The 22,740-nt window shown below is 36.7% G+C and overlaps 1 protein-coding gene across 1 annotated transcript in view; it reads left to right on the top strand.

Moving 5' to 3' along the window:
* Positions 1–22,740, top strand: part of DDX10 (DEAD-box helicase 10) — a 169,760-nt gene that overhangs the window by 41,705 nt on the left and 105,315 nt on the right. The window contains exons 12-13 of the mRNA XM_027712757.2: positions 5,401–5,489; positions 13,445–13,910. Coding sequence (XP_027568558.1) covers positions 5,401–5,489; positions 13,445–13,910 — 555 coding nt within the window. The remainder of the gene's footprint in view (positions 1–5,400; positions 5,490–13,444; positions 13,911–22,740) is intronic.

Below are 22,740 nucleotides of genomic sequence, written 5' to 3'. Positions count from 1 at the left end.
TGCCTGGATAGACTGTGTGAGTTGAGATGGGGTCAGTGTGGGCTCATGATGGTAACATGTGAAGAGCCACATGACCTATTGCTGTGCACAAATTTGCAATGGGCACAAATTTTTTTTACAAAAAGCTCCATTTAAACCCAGGGGAAAACCATTTGTTGAGATTGGTCGAATACTAGAACAGGTTGCACAGCGAGACTGCAGTCTCCAAATGTTGGATATCAAAAGCTGGATTCCTTTTTGAGCAGCCTCCTGTAGCTAACCTTGGTTTGAGCAGAGGTTTGGACTAGATACTCTCCAGAGGTTCCTCTCGACTTACAACTACTCCAAGAGGACTTCTCTCTGGGAGCTGGTATAGAACATTTCAAAATAATAATAAAGGTTACTGAAAAGTAGGAGATCTCATTACTTGACTCCAAAGTTAAAAGCACAAATCCATATAGGTCTCACACACCCACCTTCTTTATCAGTTTTTACTGAATATGTATGACAATTTGTTCTTTCTCAGTGGTAAAATCCAATGCATTGAATAAAGCATTTTAACTTTAAGATTTAGATGAGAAGCAAAATAGCTTAGAATAGCTCTTCCAGGTAAGATGGAGAAGTGTGTGAATGGGACTTTGAATGGGATTTCTTTGCTCTGCTAATTAATGTTGGGAGACTCCATGGACAATATGTGAATGTCACCAAGATGTTTATCAGGTTTCGGAAAGGTAGGAAAACTTCAAATGACTAAGTAGGCTTCTGGACTAGAATGAGCTGGTTGTAAAAGACATTTTCCCCAGAAGATGGCCTATGAAACATTTCTGGACATTTTGCTGCCTCTTGCTAAATGTGTTTGCTGATCTATCCCTGGTTTTATAACATTTTTAAGCCACGAACTTTTTGGGAAAGAGCTTACTACTTGTTTTATTAAAGCACTGCAACATGTTGGTTTTCTGAGCTTGGTTGGTTTATTGCTTGCTTTTTTTGAAATGTGTATATGTTGACCCTATGAATTCTGTAGTTGTACTAAGTCTCTTCCAAACGATACAAAACCAGAAGTTCAAATTGAGATTTGGGGAAACATGATTGGAAGAATAATAGAAAAACCTTTCATGACATTTTTTTATATATGTAGGTCAAACTGAAAGAGCAGTACCAAAGGCCTGGTGGTGAGAAATCCAGAAATGCCAAAGCCTGAGAAATACAAGATTGCAGAGATTTGGGATTAGTGTTAATAACTTTTTTATTTGTATCAGCTAGTGTGGGGACTGATGACACCTGAAGGTAATCTGGTAAAGCTGAGTGGTAGGGTAAAATGAAAAGTGGATCTTGAATGCTTAAAGAGAAAGTAAATGTTTTAACTTTTCTGTTGAACTGGGTTGTCAAATGAGTCAAGTCGAAATATTTAAAACTCTTGAGATTCATTTTGCCTAGCTTTAGATGTCCTCTGTAGGTTAGTCTACCTGAGCATTCATTTATAGCTGGTAGAGAGGAATAAGCACTTCTATGATGCCTCCTGACACAGATGCCTTAAAAACCCTTTGGGGTGGATGAATGATGGTTTCTTTGCACTGCAGAGGTAGCCTGTGTGATGTGACCTGGCTTGGACACCTGCAGTAGGGACACTTAATGGGACAGAGGAATGTCATTCTTACTTTCCTAAACAAGGAATTTTAAATCAAAGTGCCTGAGGAAGTCACTTGGGAGCTCTGTGAATAAAATGTTCAATGTTCAAGGGACTCTTTTAAAAACTGTTTTTGATGTTTAGGTATCCCAGGTTTTTGTAGTGCACAAAGAATTACGTGTAGCAATGTGGAATGTTGGCGTAAGCCTCATCTGAGCACTGCATAAACCAGAGATACTGGTGACTTATCATGATTATGTTCAACTGCCACGGGAAGTTGCAGTTACACTAGTTTGTATCGGAAGTGACAGAGCAGCTGCATGGGGGAGGATGAGGGTAGGAGGAAGCTAGCATCATCTTACTTGGAAGGAAAACAGTGACAAACCTCTGTTTCTGGCTTTGACTTTTTTAAGATCTCTTAAAAGACAGAGAAAGATCATTCTGAATTGAGCAAAAGCAAATAACGATGAAGTTTCAAAATAGCACAAGAATAAAATCAAACACAGACTGTTAGTATTACAAATAAAAAAATTAATTAAAAAAATTTTAATTGCCATATAATTACCCTTTCAGGTCATTTTTGTTGAGGTTTTAATTTATGGATAGCAGAGTAGCGTCATTCTTGCAGAGAAACTGTATATACATTGTTTTTTTTTTTTAAAGCTTGAAATATGGACAAGTGGTTTATCACGGAAGTGTCCCTCCTTAATAAAGTTTAAGTATGAATGTTCAGACATACTATGCAAATGTGCCCCAGTAGTCTGACATATGAATGCGAAAAACCCAATAAAATTAATGCAAATGAAATCCTGGCCTTGGATCCTTATCTGGAATGCTGGATTTCTCAGAGGCGTGGGTCATGTGCTGTCTAACCTGTCTATTGCAAGCTGCCAAATTCTTGACATTTGTAATGTAAGAAATAAATGTCCTACTGGAATGGATCTGATAGCAGTGAAACAGCACAGCTATGCACAGAAGTTCAGATAGGATATAGTCTACTGTGTGGAGGGCATCAGGTCTAAGTCGTCGTGTCCTCTAAGCTTACTGATTTACTTCAAGGTGCTTTTACTTTTTAAAAAAAAAAAGAGGAAAAAACAAAATTCGTGATTGCTAATTGCTTCAACAAACTTCATGTTTCATGTGGTAGGACATGGTTCCTCTGCTCTTGCTTGGGAAGACAGCATGAATCACATTAGGGCTTTTTTGAAACCTTTGCAGTTATTCTCATGGACTGATGCTGCCTTTTGGCATTTCTTGTAATTTTAGTATTTAATATGTAAGTTCAGTCAGTTTTGAAAAACAGTTTAAAAAGAGAATCTGTTTTTCTTGCTAGTTTGAGTGTTATTGTGGCACTGAAGAGATATCTGTCCATTAAATTCTTCATCACACCCAGAGGGACATGCAGGGTGTTACAGCCTGAGATTCCAGTCACACCTTGTTACTTCTGAATTTTGTCAAAATAGCACATCAGTTAAATTGTGTACATTTTAATACTTATCCAAGAAACAGATCAATAAATCAAAATTTAAATGTGGTAAATTTATAGAGCATTGTACTTTTTGCTTACATATTTCTAGTACTTGTACAATAATCTCTGGTGGTTTTGGGGACCTGTAGCTCCTATTCTAATGAAGCTGTAATGTGTTTCTGATGCCCAACTGTAACATTTTCCATAATAGTATAAGTTAATGCATGTAATATTTTTGCAATGTTCAGTTATTTAAAAAAATCCTTAAAAGTGATATCAAAAGAGCAAATATAGCGGGGGACAACAGCAATTGATAAAAGAGCAGGAAACTAGTTCAGACTGACTGAACTTGTTCTCCTTTAGCTCCAGTGTGTGTGCACAGACTGACCAAGTCTTAGGAGAACTGAATAAAATCCAAATGAGATGACAGTATTTTAGACAGAGATTGAAGTGAACATACTGAAATCAAACAAAAAAAAATCAAAGAAAATAATTTCTCGTCTTGTAAAGTAGGACAACTCTTCTATGCATTTGTTTGGTAGTTCATTCTCAGTTATAGAACTTGATACATGTGCAAAAGTTGTGTTCTTTCTGCCCTTTATCACTGGTTAATTTCTAGACCATGTATACCAAATATATACTAGTAAAGTAAGTGGATGGCTTTATGGGTTATCTAACAGACGATGAGATTTCAACCCTCATGAAAGTAGTGGTAAGTAGTGACTCATGTAGTTAGGTCTTCAGATCTGCAAATCTCAGATTCACAGGAAGGATACTTCTTGTTTAATCTGCTCTTTTCCATCTGTCACTGCAGAGAAAAAAGAGGCTTTCATTGATTTTTGTCACTTGCTAGACAACAAAAGATAAATGAGATCTGTCAAATTGGAAGCCTTTTTCTAAACATTCTAGTTATCTTTGTAAAAATGATTAATAATTTAATGTGAGCAAAGAAAAAAGTGCTTTATTCCACACTTCAGTCTTGGTAGTGGTGTAATGGATTGAGCTCACACTTTCCGTAGCTAAAATTAATTGAAAGACATAATCAGGAAGGAAACTTTACCCAGAAAACTTAACACTTGGAAAAATAAACAAATGAAAATTTAGTTCTGTATTGCAGTATTGGGCAGCTTGAAAAGTACATCTTAGCTCTACATATCTTAAAATTAGTAGTTTTTATTTCAGTTTACTGAGGAGAAAATAATGAATTTATTACATTGCTTAATTTACTGACTCATATTTTCACCTTTGGAAGTGTTTTTTTCTCTTAGAACCATTTAGAGAGTCCCCATAAGAAATCAATGCTCCTGACTGTTGGGTCTTTCCTCCTCTACCTGAGATGAGCAAGAAATAGATTTTTTTTTTTAAATTCTACATGAATTATTAATACATTAATTTTCTCTAACAGGTGCCTGTACATAGCAGAACAAAGATGTGATTATAGTATGCGTTAATACAACCTTCTGAGCTTAACTTGTTATTATGAATGTTTGATGGTTTAAGCATCATGGTAGGAGTTTTGGCATGTGTTAGAAATTAGGTTAAGAACAAGAGAAATCCAAGAACATTTTCTGATACTTAAAATATTACAGAATTTATGCTGCTGCTGATAGGTAGAAATAGACTGTGTAAAAGAAACATGAGAAGAATAAGAATCTTTCCTTTTGGGAAGGATGGAGGGGGAAATGCAATACAAGACTAAGTTATTCTGGTATGCAGCGCTTCCAGTTTTCTTGGTGAAAGTCTGGGATTAATTGAAACTTCAACCTTGGACTGGTCTTAGTAAATGTTGTATAGTGAATTTATGTTGGTCAGCTGAGTTGCATTAATTGACTGTGTGCATGTGATGAATTGATGGTAAATGCAAGGTAATATGAATCATCTTAGGCCACAGTGAAAGGCAGTTATATTGAGTTGAATCAGTTTCTTTCTGAGATTAAGTCAGGACACTTCAGATTGATAGCAACACAGTCTATTCTTTCTCCCAGAAGAGCTGGGAGAAAAAAATAAAATTGAATCAGTGATATTTCCTTCTGACTAATTTGTTGTATTTTCTTTCTAAGGATAGATAACATGACATACTTCTGGGAAATTCAGCCAATTAATGTGCATATAATGAAATTTGAGTATTTGAAGTTGCATCACTTCTGCAGTAGTGATAGATTTTGGCTGATGGGTATTGTGTAAAAGAATTTTGGTCTGAAATCGATGTTAGACCACCTAATGGTGAAATTCCATTTTATGTTTAGAGCAACAGTATAATGTTTGTTTCTTGTGTTGGTAATTGAATGGTTTCTTTTTTTGTTGAATAATTTTATTTTTCTTTCAGTGTTTTGTATCCTACTTGCGTTCAGTTTATTTAATGAAGAACAAGGAAGTATTTGATGTTTTCAAATTGCCTCTAGCAGAATATGCCCTGTAAGTATGGCCAACTTGGAATATGAAAAATATATAGTGAAAAGTTTTGCAGTATATGATAGCTTTAAATACCTGTTTTGACTATGTCAGCACACAGAATTGGACAGTCTTGTGATATATTTTGTTTCACATTTATGCCATCCTTTCAAAGGACATTCTAAATAGATTTTATGTGTAAAAACAGTATATCGCTATAGAGAGAAATAATGGTCCTGTTTCTAGCCAGGACAGGGTTAATTTTTTTTAGTAGCCTGGAGAGGACATGGCCAGGACAGGGAGGTTTTCCAGTACCACCTCAGGTCGTTGCTGGGGGTGGGGTGAAGGGCCTCTATTGCGTGGAGAAGGGATTCATTCTGAGTGTGTGTGGGGGGAGCTGTCCAGTTTTATAACTTATTGCTGGCTCCACAGTGAGCATTTCTGCATGTCAGTTACTCTCTCTTTTGTACACTTCTGTTATTAATGTTGTTGCTGTTTCTGTTCGTTTTCTTGTCTCGTTGCTGTTTCCAGTAAATTGGTTTTACCTCAACCCGTGATCTTTACCTTTTGTGCCTCCAATTCTCCTCTCCAGCCGCTCACAGGAGGGAGGGGTGAAAAGGAGAGAGGAGTACTTTTGAAGGACAAGATAGAGAACCATGTTTTGTTTTTTTCCGCTGAGATTTGCCCTTCAGCCTCATAGCTAAATGCCAACCTGTAAACTGTATTATTTAAAAAGAAATTGGAGTATCCGAAGATATATTGCAGTCTCATTTTGGTTGTGATTGAGACATTGCTCGTTGGCCATAAATTACTTTTCAGAAGATTCAGCGTGTTTAGTAAAGATTAAACATCTGCACTAGACTGAATAGCATCTATTTTGCTATGTCTATTTTTGTACATTCCACATTTTGTATGGGAGGGAAATTAGTCTTGACAGGTTGACTTTCCAAATGACAGCCACCTGAAATTGTTTTAAGATGCAAAGTTTTTGAAATCTCATGGGACATAGGACAGTCATAAGGGAGCAGTAAGGTGTTCAAAGGTACATGGTAAATTAATTTGATGTCTGTGGAATTTCATACAGAGAAGGCTAAAGTTTTCAAACTTGTCAGTACATGGCATAATGAACTAAAATGTGACAAATTGCTAGACTGAGGAACACCTGGTCTTCCTGTGCTGTGCTGCCATTAACATGATTATGTTTTTTAAGATACATAAGCCTATTATAAAAGATGCTTTTTAACTTTACAGGCTGAGAAATTTTGAAAAAGAACTAGCATAAACTTGAAAGATTTCACTATGCATTGCCTGCCCTTCTTCACTTGTGTCATTTGTCAGCATCTTTAAAATCTTCCTATAGGTCTTACTGTGCTGAATGTAAGGGATAGTGGTAGAAGATTAGGGCTAAGGGGGATGACCACACAAATTTAACCAGTGTAAGAAACCATCTGGCAGATGGTAGTAATGCTGAATTTTCAGAATCTCAGCGCATCCTTTTGGATTTCAGCATGGTGTGGCATCTAGTATCTGATACTGATGTAGACAGAGTAGTCTACAGTTCTGTTCTTCTGGGGTCTCTGTGCCAGGATTTGGTCCTTCATCAAAATGGTTTCTAGTCCCAGCTTTGCAAAGCTACTAATAAGTCATTCCTATATTAAAATGCAGGAAACCAGTTAGCTGTTTGGAGAGAGTAGGAGAGGTTTAGACAAGGTTATGAAATATGGAAGTGTAATCAAAAGGTCAGAAGATAAATCTGGGAGGTAATTCTGAGATTCTGTTTTAGTTTCTTGACACTTTTCTTCCCTTCTCTCCAGACTGTTAGTCAGCCTAAATACACCCTGCAGTTCCCTGGCTTTCAATTCAGTGCACATCCACTGATATATAGATCAGTCAGCTTAATTTATATGAAAGTCCCTCAAAGTCTGGTATGTTTGAATTCTGCATTTAGAAGCAATCTTGTTTTACATTCTGCAAAACAAACTTATGGCAAAACCTGGAATGGTAATCCTTTCTTCCTTTTTCGTTCCTTGTGGATTTTCCAAAAAGTATTTCATCCTTTCTGTCTAGATTTACTGCTAGCTTGATACGTGTTACTCCACTAAAAATTCTGCAGAGAAAATAGGCTGCTTAATGCCCCTGTCAGGTTTGCATTTCAGGCTGTTTTCTGCTTTCCCCATTGCTCTCTTGCCTGGCTTGTCTGTGCACTAAGATTCTCTTAAGCTCTGTTGATTAAATCTGCAGAAAAGCAGTAGTCTTTTTCACTTTTATATGTTTTACATATATATATATATATAAACCAATTTGAATAAAAAACAAAATGTGTGCATGTCTGTATGTATATAGACATATACAGACATATGCGTACTAGTGATCAAGCACCTTTAAGCTATGCTACATTATTATTCTCTCCAGTATCCTCTCATTAGAAATTACTATAAAGAATAATTTGCTGCAGGAAGACTTGCACAGGCCTTGTGTTAACATAAGCAGCCTTTAAGTTTGGTGAAGGAGAAACTCTAAAAACTCATAAAAGAGAAATTTGTCTTTTTTACTTCAAAGCACACCTTTGAAAACATAAGAAAATGTAAACAAACAACAAGGCGAAGAGGAGTAATTACTTAGTCTGGCCTCCTGGATAGGAGACAAGGTAAAGAGGAGGCAGTGTTGTGAAATATTTTACTTCTCAGGCACTTTATTTTATTAAGTGCTAACGTATATACACACCATTCTCCATGGGCAAATCTTAAGTGTGCTGGATGGACGGGTTAGTCACAGCTCTAAGGGGTTGCCAAGGAAGGTAATTTCCTCTGTGAATTTCATCATATCTTCCAGAAGGAATGCAGCATATTTTTCTCTTTTTATCCCTGTATTGGTACATAGAGAATAAATAAAGCAGGTTGAAGCCAAGTTACTGGGAAAAATACCTGATATACCCAACTTGGTACCCAGATAGTTTTGCAAGTGTTGCTTGCAGATCAGTGTTACAAAGCTGCACTGAAATGGGTGATATCAGAACACGTGATCCGTCTTTACTTCTTATGCTGTTACCTACTTAATCTCAGCCTCATATAGTGTTACTCATACGGACTGCAGCATTCCCTGCAGTCATTTGTAGAGTTTGGGCATTTCTCACTCAACTCCCTCTCAACCACCTGGAGATCTAGCTGTCCCTTCCTGAGCTTCTGTAACTACTTCTGTAAGCTTCTGCCATACAGCTCTCTGAACAAGCTGCAGTCTTCTCTTTCAAAGTCCAGGGTCGTTATTCTCTTAGTCATCTTCCTAATTTCTTCTAGGATCTTGAGCTACCTTTTCTCAATCTGCAGCCAAGCTTGCTATTAAGCTTCACTCACCTTAGAAGTAAATGTATTTGCATATGCATAAGAAGCAGTTCCGGTAGAGTGCCTCTCAGAGTTGACCAAGCCAGCTAACTTGGAGAAAGGATTTTTAATGTACTCCAGAAAGCCTTGTTACTTGTGCTGTGCTGTTTTGTCCTTTGAGCAGGTGTCAGGGTGGCTCAGGTACCAAAAACACCGTGGCTTGCAACTGCAGTGTTGAGATTCCTTTTGCTTCTGTAAGGAAGACTTCATCTTGGTCTTTTGAGTGATTAGATTGAAACCATAACATCCTCTTTGTTCATCTTCTCTTTGGGCCTGACCCATAAGCTCTTGAATAGGCATTAGAGCTCCTTAATGTAGAGGAATAAAGCTGGCTGGTAAGTAAATAGCACAGCAAAGGCAATTTCTCTGTTCATTTTGGTTATTAATCAGACCATCTGGAAAGCCTGTTAGTTCACATTTGTGTCACTTCAGTTGATGCAATTTCTCCTGTTTTCAAATGGTTGCTCATCCTGTCTTCTGAAAACATTTTAAATGTTAAACATAGATGTAGCATATATTGCAAGGCAAGTAATACATACTTCTTCTGTTGAAATAGCTTCTGGGAGTATTTAACCTTTTTCAAGCTATTTTAAATCTTTGTCTGAACCTGTTCTACAGTAAAAGTAATCACTGGGCTGTGTTTTTATGTGTTCAAATAATTCTGAAGAAGTTCACTGATGGAATATGTCTTATATTTAGTAAATGTAGTAGCTTAATATTAGGGTGAATCACTAACTTGTCTAAAACTGTTGTGCAGCAGTTCAGCAGAAGTGACCTCAGATTCTTTACAGCTGGCTCATATTTCAAAAAGGACTAGCAATCTTCTAGGTGCAGATTAGGAACATTTGTGACACTTAAATCTTTAAAGATTGGACTGGTCTTACATTTCTGGTTTAATTTGTTTTGTGCAAGGACAGATTTTGCTTTGATTGTCTTAAGATTCAATCTTTAAGGAGTTAAGAGAGATGGCCAGCTTTTCTCTCATCCAAATAGAGACACAGTGAACTTACCATGTTAATGTAAACACACTCAAGGTCTTTGATAAGCACAATTAACAAAACATAGAAAAGGCAGTATTTTAAGTGTGTTACACTGTTTATTTAAATTAATTTAAAAAAATGTTTATTAATGTTTGATCCTCCTTATTCAATAGAAACAAAAGTAGTATTCTCCTTAAAGCCATACAGGGTTATTTCTTTGCAATTTTACTCTTTTAACATATTTCCTGAAATCCCTGTGAACTTACTTACTTACTTGAGTACTTAACAGAGGTACTTGAGCATTGTATGCCATTTGTTTAGTTACGTCTATTCATTCCCTAATTAACGTTAGAGAATGCTGATGTCTGGCCACCTCAGTTTCACTTGATGAGTAGAAATGTGATTTATAGTAGCAAAATAATCCATTGGTTTCAGTATTGCTTTTAGAAGCTGATTTAATATATCTTTCTGGAAGAGCTTGCTCTCAAGAAGTCATTGCATTTCACACCACAATATGAAACAGGATTGTCACTTGGTTTGTCAGCTGAATTTGTGTTGCCATTTAAAGGCTGCCATAGTCTGAGGACTACATTGTTGTGTTAGTATGTTTTTAGTGTTGTCTGTTAGAATTTATGAAATCTCACTAAACAACCTACCCGGTTTTTGTCTATATTTATCAGAAAACCATGCACCCTTCTTATTCCAGATGAGTGTGTGAAACGCTAGCGCTAAAATAAAAAAATAGCTGTAACTTCAGTTAGAGTAGTATTGTAGTCTGAGTGGCATCTAATGAATTATTGTAAACTAATATTGCCCTTTCTAGTTTATGAAAAGCTGGTTCATGTATTGAGTTTTTTTAGTATGAATGAGCTATAGATTTGGCAAGTGATTAAGAACTAATTTCTAAAGAAACCATCAAATCTTACAAAAAGCTTCTGAGGAAGCTTTTAGCAGTAGTAGAATGTGTTTGTCCCAGGTTGTTCTCCACTTGGAAGATACTGTGAAAAAGAGGCAGTAATGAGCCTAAATGCTGACATTTCTTTGAGAAGCTATGTAATTAGAAGTATTTGAGGATTATTGCATGCACTTTGTCTAAGCTTATCTACTATTACTTTCGTACCAAATAAAATTGACCTTAATGCCTTCTGTCTCCCCTATGTCTGAGGTCTATGTTGTTTTGGTTCAGAAGTAATTTGAATTCTGATTGCACTGGTCTTTTTTGGTAGGGTTGCTAAGCAGCGTAGAAAAATTTACCAACACTAACTGATAATTAATTTTATTTAGTTATTAAGTAAGACATCAGTGCAGTACAGCAGTATGGCAAATGGAATTTCATGTTTGAGTGAAAAAAAAACCTATGGTGAAGTCTCGTCCACATCATGGGCTGCTCTTCCTGTCTGTTTTGTAACTTTTGCTGTGGAGAGAATGGTTTCTTCACCTTGCCAAACCCTGATCTTTGATGCAGCTCTGGAGGCGTAGAAGAAAAGCTCTGAGAGAATTGGAGTTTTCAACAGTGTGTACATTGTGCCTGTCTGCAGGAGAAAGAGAAGTGAACACTGCTTGCGAAATCTGGAAGAGCAAAAAAGCGTTTCTCTTGCAAAGGATTTGCCTCTTGCAACTTCGATCCCCTTGCTGAAGAGATTGAATGCAGCAATCTCTTGATGTGTGTTTTACTGTGCCTAGTGTTAAGGCCCGCTTCCATGTTTGAACGGCCTCCAGCTGCTGCACTGAAGCATTGCATCTGCTTTGTTTGGTTATTTCCATTACACTTAGTCAATAGACCAAACTTTAACACATCCTTTCATTGGAAAGGTAGGTAGTGTTTGCTGTCAAACACTAAAACAAGTTGAAGATTGTTTCTCCAATTTCAGTTCCCAAAGCTCTTAGCAGTGCACTGTCAGTAAATGTGCAAAATACACTGCATAAAAATTTCCTTTGTTTTTTTTTCATAAAACTGTTTTCTTTGTTACTGCTGTTAATTGCATGTGGAATAAGAGTGCTGAATTATCAGAAATACTAAACCAAAATTTTTACATTAAAAATAAACTTTATTGTTGAAAGAATTATCAGAAATACTAAACCAAAATTTTTACATTAAAAATAAACTTTATTTGTTGAAAGACTTTTTCATTATCCTTAACAGTGTGGGTTGCTTTTTGTGTGCATGCCCACTTTTCAGTGTTTTAACCTGTGGTTGGTACCAAAAGTGCACTGTTTAACCACAGCCGTGGTTACATTTGGGTTTTTTTTTGTTTGTTACTTAAGCAGGGTGCCCCTCTGTTTGACTACTCTGTCCCATTGGCCATCTTTAACAGTTCAAGGCTCTCCAGGGCCTACAGTCCACTCTTGCTGCTCTGCAGTACCTTTTTGATGCTTCATGGACTGGTTATAATGACTCTTCTGCCAGGGAGTATAGATTTGATTTTTCTCCTATGCTATAACTCAGGTTTCTTTATTCAGAGCTGTGTGGTGAAAAGAAGAAATAATGGTATCTAGTTGAAGCAAGCAGCATTGTGAGGAGAGGTGGTGTATAGCTGTGTGTATTCTGAATTGAAAGAGGCTAGTCTTTTATATGTGTGTGTGCATGTGTATATATGTAGCCAATGTAGCTGGTTAAATCCTTTATTCCTTTGTTAAGTGTATGTACAAGCCCCAGGTAATACTAATGCTATCTGTTCTGTATGATGTGTTTTTAAATGTAGCTGTGGTCTCTGTGTGTTCCTTGTACACTACCAGTGTCCCCTCACATTTTTTTATTCATCTAATATGACAACTCATGAATTCTGAAAGAGACTTTAAATATTACTTTTTCTCAATTTAGATTTGATGGAGTCAGGTGTAATAATAGTGGGCAATTACAAAGTTTACTGAAGTCAAACGAGCTGTTGGAGACAGGGAATCTGTTCCCATGCAATGCTCTCCAATATGGTTGATAGACAGGATTTCTGTTTTTTGCCCAATTTTTGTCCCTTCATCTAATGAGTATTTGTGTAACTTTGAATTGTCATAACCAGCTGGATAAAAGAATAGTTTTGTTGGCACTACTAGTTACATATGCCATGAAGGTAAGACCTTGCAGTAGAGTGGTGCAAGCAGGTGAAATTGCCTTTAAGGGAGAAATGTCTCTCCCTCAACTTTTTCTGCCGTTAGTCTTTTATCCATACTGTGTTTGTTCTTCTAATCTCTCAGTCACTGTGAGATGGTGGGGATAATGTTCTGAGTGCACTACCTGCAGTGAAGCACACTGACAGGTCAGTGCTAGCTCAGTCCTTGGTATGGTATCCGTGTACCTTCAATACCAAATTACATTGGTGTTTCTTCCACCACATTTTACTGTGAATCATAGATAATTGGGTCATATCTACAACTTTGCAGCTTCTTAGTTTGCTTTTCTTCCTGGGAGGTTTTAAACTCTTCTTGATAGTTCTCAGTTACTTCATATTCCTTCCTCTCCCAATATTCACTTGTATTTTTCAAGCTGGATTTTTATAAATGTGTTGATCAAAATGAATTATCGTAGTTGAAATTTAATTACTTGAGCCACCAATGACAGATTCTAATTTAGTAAAATTTTGTGTATCTACCTTTTAAATTAATTTATTTGTTTAATTTCATGCTTTAGGTCACTTGGTCTTGCAATGGCACCTCGTGTGAGGTTTCTTCAAAGAGTTCGGAAACAGCTATGTGCAAATGAGGCAGCCAATGGGACAGATCACTCAGATGAGACAGAACAAAATGAAAATATCCTCTCCTCAATAAAAGGAGTGGAGAAACGTGGAACTAATTTCAGTGGAAAAACATCTGTTGACAAAACAAAGGAAAATGAGAGAAGGAAAGAAATAGAGGAATGTTCTTCCAGTGAAGATGCTGAGGAGAGTGGTGAGTCTGAGGATGAGTTGAAAGAACTATCTGAGGAGGAAGAGGCAGAAAAAGAAGGTCCTATACCAAGCAGGGTACCAAACTCAGACTCTGCACAGTTCTTTGAAGATGATGATGACGATGACGATGATGATACTAAAGGTCTTGATTTGCTGACAGTGAAACAACGGGATGTTTTTGGTGTTGAAAGTAAAGATAATCCAGCACCGGTAAGTGCACTTTGCAGTAAGGCTCATGGATCATAATGATTTTACATAGGGCATGCTCCAAGGAAGGAGGAGAAAGAGAAAATTCTGCCCTTAGTAGAATACTCACTTGAAGTCAGATGTGTTGTGTATGTGTATCAGGGGTCATAAATACTCCCAAAAAGATAAGTGTTGTGACTTAAGCTTTTATCATTTTATGCAGTTAGTTAGCATAAAGTAATTTTATTTGCTATACTGAATATCCTTGTACTTGCTTTAGTTTATGAATAATAGGAGTTGAATACCTGGGAAATTTTGACAGTTTTAATTCTTATCTCTTACTAAGTCTCTTGTACCTCTCTAAATAGCTGCCACTTTCAGTCATAATTTCGATGCTGAACTGCAGTTTATAGCACTGGGAACAGAATTGCAATACATAATGAGCCATTTCTCGATAGAAATCATAACAAAATGATCTTTAAAAAAATGTAACTTTCAAACATTTTTACTTTCTAAAGGACTTTTGCAATTAAGAATTGAGCCAGTATCAGAGAGAGTGCAAAGCATGGTTATAAAGGCTTATTGAAAGTATTCATGTAAATCTTTCATTTCCCTGGAGAGTAGCTTTATAGTTCGGATATTTCTGTCCTTGGTGTTCTGAGAAATGTTGCATTCATTTAATCTTTAAATACAGTGTTAGAGTAAGGGTGGTTTTGTGTGGTTTTTTTTTTTTATTATTATTTCTGTAGAGCACATTTGGTATTTGCATATTGTGGTTTTTTTTCTTTTGGTGTATCCTTTGCTATCTCACAGCTATATTTCTGTAGAAAAAAGATACAAGTGAAATAGTCATCCGGTTCATCAAGATGTTTTTCTGAACTTATATGCATGCAAGGGGAACCTCCCGTTAAGCAAAGTATTTATTTTTCCAACTGGTATTTTAAATCTTTTTTTTTTTTTTTTTATGCTATTACTTAACAGCACAGGGCACTTGTCATGACCTTAATGCTAATCAACCCACTAGCTGCATTTATAACCAGCATCTTTCCTTTAGTATGTAGCAAAGTTTATGAACTAGTTTTATCAGCTGTCTTTGTGAAAGATGAGCAGTTGTGCAGTAATCTGACCACTGCCTGCACTCTCTTCTCTGCTGTGAGGAGACTGCTGCAGGTTGCCATCTTGTCTGAGAACTCTGGAAACAGGGATGGTCCTGGAATGAACTTTCTGTTCCTGTTATTCTAGGCCAGAGTGGTTCTGCCCAGGCACAATCACTGCCAGGCAGTAGCTTATATTTATTAATAAATTTCAGTTTCATGTAGAAAAGAAATTGCTATTTTGAAAACAAAGTGAAGTAAAAGATTTCTGCCTTATTTAAAGAATGGTGTTCCCACAGCTTTCTTATTGCTTCTACAATTTTGCATGCTGGTTTTGTATATTGCAAAGTTTTGTTCAGGAAATGGTAAAAGGTGAAACTTTGAGGTAAAAGAATAAACAAAAGAAATTGTATGAAAAATACAAGTGATTTAGAAAGTAATTTGTAACCTCACTGGATAACCTTTCAACAGTTTTCCAGCATTAAACATTTATAGGTTAGTTTATTTCAGGCAAGTCAGACATTATTTTTTGTGATTCACTGTTTATAAACTGCAGTGAGTGTTAGTGGTTTGTACTTGGTGTGCAAGTGTGGAAGACCTGAAGCATCCTGTACTTGGGGGCATAATAATGAAATATTTAGTTACTCTTCTAAGCAGCTCTGACCAAAAAACCGAAAAGTTTCAAGATCTGTATCATTAAGAACTTAAATTATATTTAAATCATTTCCTGCAGAAATGCTTATGGTAGTGAAATATGTAATTTTTAGAAAGTAGAAATGCAGAGCATGCTCTGCATAACTGTGGGAGAGAGTCTTGATCAATGCATACAGTAGTGTGGGGTTTATTACCATAGTTACTGTGAAAATTGTTGATAAATTGTGGAATGCTTTAAATGTAAGGATTCTATTTTTAGTAAGAATAAGAGAACGTAGGTTTCTATCAGTAGCCATACTAACTTTTAATGTTTTGTTATACAAATGCACATAGTAGAAATTACATAGAAAAACTCAGACATTTTGCATTTTTTATTTCACATGTATATCTAAACACCTTATTTTGTGGATCTTGAAACCAAATTGGTAATGTGCAACAGTTTTTATATTTTTTTTCCCATTTGTATATTTTTCTGGATAGAAGTTTTTAAATATGAACATACAGTGTATATTCTGCTACATTGGTTACAGGGGTTTTTTGAAAAATTTATTCTGTGTGTTAAGTAAGGTGAGAGTCCTGTGCAAACATTGGTATGTGGTCATCTAACTGGAGGATTATGAGTATGCCCATAAAGATTGAATTCAGTTTGCCTTTATACTTTTAATATGTGTGATTGATTTTGCAATTTCACTATTCTTGTGTTAGGCTTCTTTTGGCAGCAAAATAGTCCCACTTGCTGTGATCACTGCGCTTCAGGATATGTTTTGTAAATGGAAACATTATGTTCAGTTTTAATTTTTGAGTAGCTGTTGTTAAAGATGCCATTGGTTTCTCATCCTTGTGTCTACCCTAGTCCCTCCAATGGAAGAAGGAGCAAGAGGAGGTGTTAGGCTGGCTCCGAATATTCTGTGTGGTGTTGTAGTGCCCGGACCTTTGATTACAAGGTGGAGTTGGCTCATCCATCTTTGTAACAAGGGAAAGGAACTAGTCAGAAGGAGCAGGGTTTATTTAAACTGATGATGGAGTGGAAGGGGATTTGTGGGATTTTCATAAAACATTTTTTTTGTTATTGTTTTATGTACGTGATACCCAAACTAACAGTGAAAGGTAGATCATAATGTGAAGTGGGACACATCCAGTATTAATCCTTCTAACAGTGTTAATCCTTCTAATGGCTCAATTCCACTGTTTCCCGTTCTTATTGTGGCCCTTGGCCACATGTGTACTCTGTCTCCATCATTTTGTGACAACAGATAAAAAAGAAAAGTTTGTTCTCTGCATTGCTGTATAAAAGGAGAAGCCTTGGATAAGGTGAAAGACCTTGGCAGATGTTGCAATTTTGTTATGAGCTTCTGAGCTCATTTTTTAAGAGGTACTCACCGGCTGCTCAATTTATGAATTTTACTTAGATATATCAGGATTTTTAGCTGGTGATATAACTCATGGGACTTATTTAGAAGTATAATGCCCTTATGCATAAAAAGAAGGTCAGCTATATGCATAGAGCCATTAGCAGATAGGCAGTATTTAGCTGTTGTGTTAACATTATGGAAATTATTCTTTTAAAGTGCATTTAACACTGTTTAGCAGTATTGATGTTGCAAAGTCTGTAAGTACTCCCTGGTTACAAACGTTGTTTCCAATGCTAATTGTATGAAATTAGTTGTTGCATTTGGCAATTCAAGGGCTATACTTGTTAAATTTTAAGCATTATTTATTTTGAGAACTAAGATTAAACCTATAATATTTTTTCTTGGTTTCGTTTATACTTTGAGTCAACTTGTCAAACATATCGCATACTGTCAGACTTGTCTTCTGCTCTTGAATCTCTGTTTCAGCCTGAAAAAATGCTAAACTGCTAAGTTCTTAAGATTGCTCTGACTTCCTCTCTGTGCCCCCATTCCTTGTTTTATGGACCCCTAAAACTTTTCAGTTGTGTTTGCTGACTGCTTGGAACACTGTAACAAGCAAAAGCATACAGGGGACTGCTTTAAGTAGCACTCACAGATTCCTTAGAGTTAATCTGGACTCTTGAAGAGCCTGCTGTTTGAATACTATGGTGGGAAATTATTTTATGTGCCATGATTCTGTCTCAGCTACCTGGCTTGCCCTGCAATCCAATAATATTACATAGAGTGAAATTTTCTTACACTTCTCAAACACATAAACACTATAAACTGACATATTATGACCTGGATACGTACATGTTTATAAAAGGAGGAAAGAAGAAACAAAGGTAAATCTCCCTAATTAGAGATTATGAGTCAGTCTATACCAAGAAGCAGAGGGTGATAGCTCTTTGTTATGTGGACTTTGCACAGTAAATGGATCAAGGAAACATAATGTAATATGCACCAAAGTGAGGACATAATCCCCTACGGGATAGCAGGATAGAAAATACCCAAAGGAGGGAAGGAAGCCGCAAGGGAGCAAGCTGGCTGACTCTGGTAACAGTGTTTCCCTTAGGGGTAGCCTTCTTTGCTCCTGCTGCAGCAGTGTTTTCTGTCCAAGAGAAGAAAGCTGCTCCCGGCAGCCTGCTAGCTCTAAAGAGAGCATTTTTCCTTGGAGACATGTTGCAAAGCTGGCATTCTGGCAGAGAAAATAGAGAAGTTATTTATTTTGAAGTTAAATAAAAGTCAATACTTTCTTTTTTAGTTATTGAAACTGTGGGTTAAAAAAATCCTTAATTCTATGTGCTACCCGAAGCACCTCACAGTTGTCTTCACTCTGCTGAATCTGCTGACATACCACATCATTTGCTGTCCTAATGAGAGGAAGCTATTTTGTAGTGTTTCTGTGGCTAACTTCACTGAAGTACTTTGAAATTTGTTTTAAACAGTCTAAAAGTTTTGAACCTGTTCATTAGTGGAGATCTTTCTAGGGGATTGATGGTTCATACTGTGCAGAGTGCTGTGAGCAGGCTCGACTATGACTTACATGCTCAGGTTTCAGTGTCTGGTATAAATTTAGGTTGCAGTGACGTGTGTGCTTTGTCTTGCAATTAAATAGACCTGAAATGACTGAGAGGGATGTGTGGTCTTGCATCTCAAGAAATATTAGAGTGCTGTATGATTTAAAATGATTCACTAAAATCCTATTCATTAAATACTTCCAGTAGGTTACTCAAGCCTGAACTAACACTCTCGGTTTTAATTGTTCTTTATCACTGATTTATAACCTTATTTAATATATTGCAGCAGTTTCATAGATGAGGGTGAATGAACCAAATATTTGGCATTAAATCTGCCTAGTTGTAATAAATATTCTCTGAATCCATAGGATTTGTAAATTCTAAAATGCCACAGTTTCCTTTAAAATCATTAGTGTCTGAGTGCTTGCTGAGTGAAGGCGTTGGAAGTATGTATAACTATGATATAGTTTTGGATAAGTGGTGTTCTTGAAGTGGAGTGCTAAAATTGTGAAATGCTACTAGAAATTATACAGCACTAATTTTTAAAGGAAGTGGTGCTTCGTGAAATAGTAATAATGCAGACCAACTAGCAAATATGTATCTGGAGTCTTCCAATTACCTGTCAGCACAGTATATAGTTAAAATTATGAGAATTATTCTTTGCTGTATAGTGAATGTCTTCTCTGATACAGATATCTGCTACTGTAAGCATTGCCTAACAAACTACCTCTGCACATTTTAAACAATATTTTGGGGCAGATTTCTAAATTTGTGTCAGAACTGTGTAATTTTTGGCTGAAATACTTTGATAATTATGGAAATAAAATTTGTGGGTTTGATAATGATCCATCAGCTATTAGCCAAAGTGAGTCCCTGGGTAATTCATTACAGTATTACTAACAAGCTACAGATTGTAATTTAGTGATTATTTTAAAAAGGAAAAATGTGTTTAGTATGGTGTTTCTGAATATCAGCCTGCTGACTGACCAGGAGCTAGGCCAGTGATCACAGGAAGTCTGCTTGGTTGCATGGAGCTGATGCTCCTTGTTTCCATGAGACTTTGGTTTGTCCCCAGCTATGAAGAATTGTAGTGTTGGCAGGGCCAGCTGGGATGGAGTCTCTTACCTTCTGCAGGCTGGTCTCTCTGCTCTCCATCTTGGAGAAAGCAACAGCTGTTTCCTCTAGGGATAAAAATCTCTGAAAGAAGCTTTGCTTTGGATGAGTGAAAGGAAATAAAAACAACTAAGACTACAGCCTCTGGCTTTATTTCAGTAAAAAATAAATGAAGAATAAATGTCTTTGGGCCAGCCTGGCTGGGAAGTCTTCGAGGTGTTCTTATCCTTTACCACCCTGTTCCTGTGGTAGCTTTCCACTTATTTCAGTGTGGAGTGGTTTCTCTCCTTAGCCTGAGCTACATGTGTGTTTGTTCCTCTTGCAAGAAATGTTCAGCTAGCTGATGCTCATTGGACCAAGATACACTGCTTTGCCTGCTCCTTATGGCCCATATGCTCTGTGTGGATCTCTGTGAAGCAACATGGTTGTGCTTGAGAAGTGAGATGTCTGGCAAACATGCCTGAAGAAAATGGGGTGCATTAGTAAATCACTCAGGAAAGCATACAGATGGGTGTCCTTGAGTGGGAAAACGAAATGACACGGGTAACTTTTTGAGGAGCTAAATGACAGTATATTTTTTCTCAGATTTGTCCCCTGTGTGATCAAGACCACAAAGCATTCTTTAAAACTGTCTTTCATGTTATTTTTCTGTGGTAATAGTGACTGTGCTTCTTGCAGAGAGACTGCATAGGTAGGCAGCTGGAGAAGAAAAGCCAATGTCATTATTACTGTGGTTTTTAAAATTAGTTTTATCTGCTAGCAGAGTGGAAGAGGAGTGTGTCTGAGGTACTTGTGCAATGCAGATTTTGCTATGAGTATTCTGGGAAGGGAACACAAACCAATATCTATCTGAAATAATAGTTAGTACTGACATTGTTATTTTAAGCTAGAGTTGCTGAAAGTACCTTTCTTGTTTCCATAATCTCCACATTGAGCAAAATTAATATTAGTTGATGTTTTGTTGCATTATCTCTGAGTCAGTGGCAGAGTGGCAAAACACCAACTCTGCAGTGGCAACTTTCCACCAGGTTCACAAGAGAGAGACCAGGTCTTGCAGAGCATAAAACGACAGCATGTATTTCTGTCTTCATAAATCTTTTGTAATGCATATCCCTCTTAGTTTTGGGGAAATACTATTTTTCAGTCACCACTCTTCCCCTGTATATACATACAGTTCTAGTCTGGGTTCTGTTGGTGCTTACTTATAGGTAATATTCTTGTGTTTGGCTACTTTAGATCTCATTAATGCAGAGCATGAAGTCCCTTCGGTGAGGTCACAAATCCCAATGTTAGTCCCAAGTTGTGTTTTTTTTTGTTTGTTTGTTTGTTTGGTTGTTTTTTTTTGTTTTGTTTTGTTTTTTAATGGAAGGCAATAGAAGAGCAAACTGATAATATAAAATGCAGATAAACAGCTGCATTGAGCCTTTCCATCTGAGACTTGTTTACATTAAGATACACCTACCCAAATGTACTTTGGCTATCACTGTTTACAGGCTTGTAATGCAGTAGGCACATGTTCCGCTGGATTCTATTGTATTACAACCACTGGAACTCACTGATGCGGGTTTGCAGAGATGAGTAAATCCTCAGTTTGCTTGTGTATTTTGAGAATAGCATGCTGACCTAGACTTACATAATCTCTGCTAAAGAATAAGTCTCTGTGAACTGTAGCTATTATTTCCTGTGATGTCTAGTTGGTGTGAGATTGAGCATGGGAAGGGGGCAACTTCGAAAGAGTTCTATGAAAATTTGTGTCCTGACTCATGGATGGGTACTGTATTTGCAAGACAGGTTTTCACTGTGTTTTCTTATGTCCTGTTTCTTGAGGTTTTCCCTTCAGGTTGAAATTTGAGACTCACTTGAATTGTAGATGGAAAGTATATTTGCAGAATAAATTTAAAATTGTGAGTCTTTGCTTTCATGGTGTTTTACTTGGCATTTGTGGAACAGTGTTACAATCTCAGATAAAATACTAGGTGTTTTTATTTTTTATTTAACAGCTGTGGGTTATAGTAGTTTGTTACTTTCTTTAGCTGTTGTGCCAATAGTTTACTGAACAATGTTGTCTGAGAAGTATAAATAACTTCTTGTTTGTCAATTCATTTTTATGGTGGTCACAAAAAGATGAAGCTTTTTAAAAATAAGTATACCATCTGGAATATATTTATGTGTATGCTATATGCCAGAATGATGTGGTAGCAAGAAAATAATGATCAGTAGCAGAAATCAATGCTATCAATGAGAAAAATCTGGTAGGTCAGTGATTGTTAATACAAAAGTATATTTTGATCAGTGGCTGAAAAGAAATATTCATCTTATCTCCAACTTTGGGACACAAATTTTAAATGGGAGTTTCTAGTACATATAGCTCTTAGACCAGTTTAGAAGCAGTGTTTGAAGAAGGGAGCACATTGTAAAGTAAAGCTTTGTAAGTAGCTGTGACAGAAGCTATTTGGTCTGGTGTCAAGAGAGGATTGAAGGGAGAAAGGAGAATACGGTAGATATATCTCAGATATCAGATACTAGAGCTGATAGGTGGTAGTTTTGTATGGGTGTGACAAAACCATGAGACATCTTTAGAACCTGATCTTTGGGGAGCCCACAGGATACTGTCCACAAGTTCCTGTCTGTCTTAACATCATGTTTCATGAAAACTTATACCACCTCTTTTGCATTTATTTTTGAATAAGTGTTAGTGTGTTGCTCACTAACATTTTTGATTATTGACTACTCAATAATATGTGGTTTCCTTTCCTACAGCTCTTTAGGACTACAGTAGTTGCATTTTATAGATGTAAGGGGAAGTGGTCATCTGGTCTGACTTCCTTGGACATTATAAGTTATTTTACTCTATCACTCCTGTTTTGACTGCAAAAAATGAATTTTGCATAATTGCATCTTTCAAAAGGCATTCTTTCTGGATCTGGAGAGATGAAGAGATTCAAAATCCACCACTACCAATTACTTTTTCCAGTGATTTAGCTCATTTCATAGAATCATCATAGAATCATAGAATCAGCTGGGTTGGAAAGGACCTCTGAGATCATCAAGTCCAACCCTTGATCCACAACCACCGTGGTTA

The sequence above is a fragment of the Pipra filicauda genome, unplaced genomic scaffold, assembly GCF_003945595.2.
Source record: "Pipra filicauda isolate LSUMZ 115617 unplaced genomic scaffold, ASM394559v2 scaffold540_size334518_pilon, whole genome shotgun sequence".
Lineage (NCBI taxonomy): Eukaryota > Metazoa > Chordata > Aves > Passeriformes > Pipridae > Pipra > Pipra filicauda.
The sequence above is the reverse complement of the archived record's forward strand: the minus strand, read 5'-3'. Positions and strand labels throughout refer to the sequence as shown.